We start from the raw sequence: 3,667 nt of genomic DNA on the forward strand, positions 1-3,667 counted from the left end.
GCACCGCCCACAGCCGCGCGACCACGGCGCGCCTCGCGGCAACAGCGATTGGTTGCGACGGGGGTGGGGGTAAACTGACTGGCCAATGAGAGAGGCCCGCGGCACCGGCGAGCCAATGGGCAGCCGCGCCTGAGGTTCGGCGCGTCGTTGCCCGGCAGCCAATGGGAGCGCGGCGCGGGTGAGAGGTCGGAGGTGGGAGCGCGGCGCCCCCGGAACGGGAAGCGGAGCCGGCTCCCAGCGCCTCCCGCTGTCCCGCCCTCGCACGAGGGCTTCCCGCGCGGGCCCGCGCCGCTCCCGCCATGGTGAGCGGGAGCCGGAGGGGCGGGAGCCGGAGGGGCGGGAGCCGGGCATCTACCGGCACCGGGCAGCGGGGTGGGAACCGGGAGGCCCGGGAGCCGAGAGGGGCGGGAACCGGGCGCTGGGAGGGGCGGGAGGCGCTCCGTTACCGGCCCGGGGCGGGGCGGAGCGGAGGGCGGACGGGCGGCGCTGACCGTGTGCTTGCCCCGCCAGAGCCTGCCCCTGAACCCGAAGCCGTTCCTGAACGGGCTGACGGGGAAGCCGGTGATGGTGAAGCTGAAGTGGGGCATGGAGTACAAGGGCTACCTGGTCTCCGTGGACGGCTACATGAACATGCAGGTGAGGGCCCCGGCGCTGGGGGTGCCCGAGCTGGGGGTGCCCATCCCCGGGATCCCCGGGCCCGGCTGGATGGGGCTCCGGGCAGCCCGGGGTGCGGGAGGGATCGGTGCCGTGGCGGGGCTCGCACTGAGCTGAGGGTGATGCCCGAGTCGGGACCTTTCCCGCCGCCACCCCTGCGTTCCTGGGGCACGGCCGGTGTCCCGGTGGGAATGCGGTAGGAGCGGCAGCGGGGCCGGTCGGGCACCCCCGGCCGCTGCAGCCGGGCCCGGGCCCGGGGCTGGGGCACAGCCGTGATGGGCTTTGTGGAGCCGCTTTTATTGCTGCCATTCTGACATTTTTATCATTTTCCTTTCAAGCTTGCAAACACAGAGGAGTACATAGACGGTGCGCTGTCTGGACACCTGGGTGAAGTGTTGATAAGGTAATTGGGATATTTATTTATGGTGGAGGAAGGCTCTAAATCGCCTCACCACTTGCATGCAAGCTTATACTTGTGAATGTTGTGTTTCTTGCCAAATTAAGATGCCTAGTGTAGCTGTTAGAGGAAGGCAATGAATGTGTCTTTTATATCAAAGTCCCTGCTGAGAGGAGAAAAAATGAATTTTTGAATATATTTAAAGAAGTATTTACTATCCCCTTTGTGGTGACTGAATACTTTTATTTTCCACATTATTGTATATCTGGGAGTCCTTGGGCATTGTAAACTAGCGCACTGCAGCTGGAAACTTCTCATATGGTTTGAAGTTAAATTTGACTGTAATTTTTCACCTTAAAGTAAAACTTTTTTTTGTGCATCATTGTCAAAGAGTTATTACATTTATGAAGTTGCACAATTAAATGTACTATGTGGAAAAGGTGTACAAGGTCAAGAGCAGCATTTTGTTCTGTAGAATTTGAATGTTGCCAGGCTACTTTCAAGCAGAAAATGTTTAAAGCATGTTTTATGTGGGGAAAATCACAACGTTTATAGCTAAGGGAACTCTTGGTTCTATTTACAGATGCAATAACGTTTTGTACATCAGAGGTGTGGAAGAAGAGGAAGAAGATGGAGAAATGAGAGAATAGGTGTTTTGTATTTCTGGAAATAAACCTTTTTTTTCCTTTTCTGTTTTTCATACTTTTGTAGTAAGATGTTTATTTCCATTGTGTTTTGGTATGGGGAATGCAAACCCTTTTAAAGGTCTTTGATGTTTTGTTGGTGTCCGAAAAAGCTAATGCTGGAGGAACAACAGGTAATTGTTTCAATGTAAAGTTGAAAATATTGAAATGAGAAGTGAGTATTTAAAAAATACCAGTTATCTTCCCATCTGAAGTACAGGAAGAATTGGCAGTGTCTGCATTTTACAGTTTGTATGTCATGACTATTTAAATACATTTCGTCTTTAAAACTGATTATAAAACTTTTGGAATTAGCTGGGAAGATTTCACTGCAAGTGAGGTGTGGAGATCTGTTAGACCCCAGTTTCTCTCAGAAATATTCTGCTGCTTGGAGTCAGGAAGTTTGAAGTGTGGCTGTCTGGTCATTAAGGAAGGACAAATGTGTGTCACCTTAGCAGCCACACAGACCAAACCTCCTGGCAGATGCAGAGCTCCACAGACCTGAGTGGCATTACTAGAGCTGGGACAGGACTGCAGAATGGGAGTGTGCTCTGTGAGTCTCTGCTGAGGAATGGAAAGGTGCTGTGGTCCTCCTCAGCGTGTTGTGGAGAGGAGATGTTCTGTCTAAAAGCTGCGCAGGCTGTGGCTGCAGCGCGTGCAGGGGGAGTGCAGCTCTCCAGCCCTGCTGCTGGGGTCACACATCTGTCAGACACAGCTGCAGTGGGCAGGGCTGGCTGCCCGGGGCTGTGCTAGGGTAGAACACTGCTTATGAGAACTGTGGCAAGGACACCAGCCTGTCAGCATAGATCCTGCAGAGAAATACCTCCCTGTTTCATGTTGGAAGTCATCCCTGGAGCTATCTGTGTGTTCCTTTAATATTGACATATGTAAGTTTCCATAAAGAGTGAAAAATCATTTTGGATGTACTTGTGCAGGTGTTTCATTGCTCAAACCAGACCCTTTCTGGCAGTGTGGAGGCTTCACAGCTCTGCTGGAGTTCCTTGCAGTCCCATTGGGAAGGGGAAAAAAGCTTTTTAAGCTAAAATCAGTACTATCACAAGGATAATCACTATGGCAACCACCAAGCTTCAGCTCTTCTGGGTAACTGGGAAGACCAAGCTTATGCTGAACCCCTTCTGTGTGCAGAGATGGATGTGACTGTTCCTCAGGTGTATCTGTGGAAGGATGTCTGGAGTTGTGCTGTACAGCCAGAGTGCTCACTTCCTTTCCTGAGGGTAAAGGAAATGTCTTGGCCTTGCAGAGAGAGCTGCCTCCTGTAATCCACAGCACTGCCTCTGATTCCCTTCCTGCAGGGTTAGAATTCATCAATACAGCACGCCAGTGGTAGTTGGTGAAATGCTGATTTTTGTGCTAGGAAGAATCTTCACACAAGGAAAGTCCCGTAGCAGTTTAAAATGAGTAGAAACCTTTGTAAGAAAATGAAAAAACAAGCCAAAGCACAAAAGAAGCAAGGGAGAAGCATTTTGTGCATAATGGCCTTAATGTGGCAGATGGTTCCTAACTTGAAACTGAGCTATTGATATTCCAGGACAGACAGCTTGTACCCATCATCAGGAAAGCAGTCACATCTGGTTTTGCTGGGAGCTGTTGAGCTCCAAAATTAATCAAAGTAGATAGACACAGCTGGTGAATATCTAGATTAAACCACTGTCTAGAAGAAAAGTAAAAAAAAACCCAAAAAAACCAAAAAACAAACTGAAAATCTCAAGTAAGATGAATAATAGGAAAGACAAGTGGACTTACATTTTGGAAAAGCAAGAACTCAAACAAGAAAACAAAGGTGTTCTTATGTAATGTCTCCTTCTTTCAGACAAATAAGCTGCTTTATGGAGTCTTGAGTTTTCATCCTCAACACAAGTGTGATCCTTTCACATAGCTTCATATTCTTTTGAGATGCTTTGTTATACCTTTT

At 50.0% G+C, this 3,667-nt stretch overlaps 1 protein-coding gene across 1 annotated transcript; it reads left to right on the forward strand.

Annotated features, from left to right (window-relative positions):
* Positions 1-216: 216 nt before the first annotated feature.
* Positions 217-2,650, forward strand: SNRPF (small nuclear ribonucleoprotein polypeptide F). Its single transcript, XM_054272126.1, has 4 exons — positions 217-302; positions 511-636; positions 993-1,057; positions 1,635-2,650. Exons 1-4 carry the CDS (start codon positions 300-302, stop codon positions 1,699-1,701), a joined length of 261 nt encoding a protein of 86 aa, XP_054128101.1. The 5' UTR covers positions 217-299; the 3' UTR covers positions 1,702-2,650.
* Positions 2,651-3,667: the final 1,017 nt, after the last annotated feature.

This window comes from Melozone crissalis, unplaced genomic scaffold, assembly GCF_028551555.1.
Source record: "Melozone crissalis strain CALT ecotype California unplaced genomic scaffold, PUWL_Pcris_2 ptg000004l_1, whole genome shotgun sequence".
NCBI classification, from domain to species: domain Eukaryota; kingdom Metazoa; phylum Chordata; class Aves; order Passeriformes; family Passerellidae; genus Melozone; species Melozone crissalis.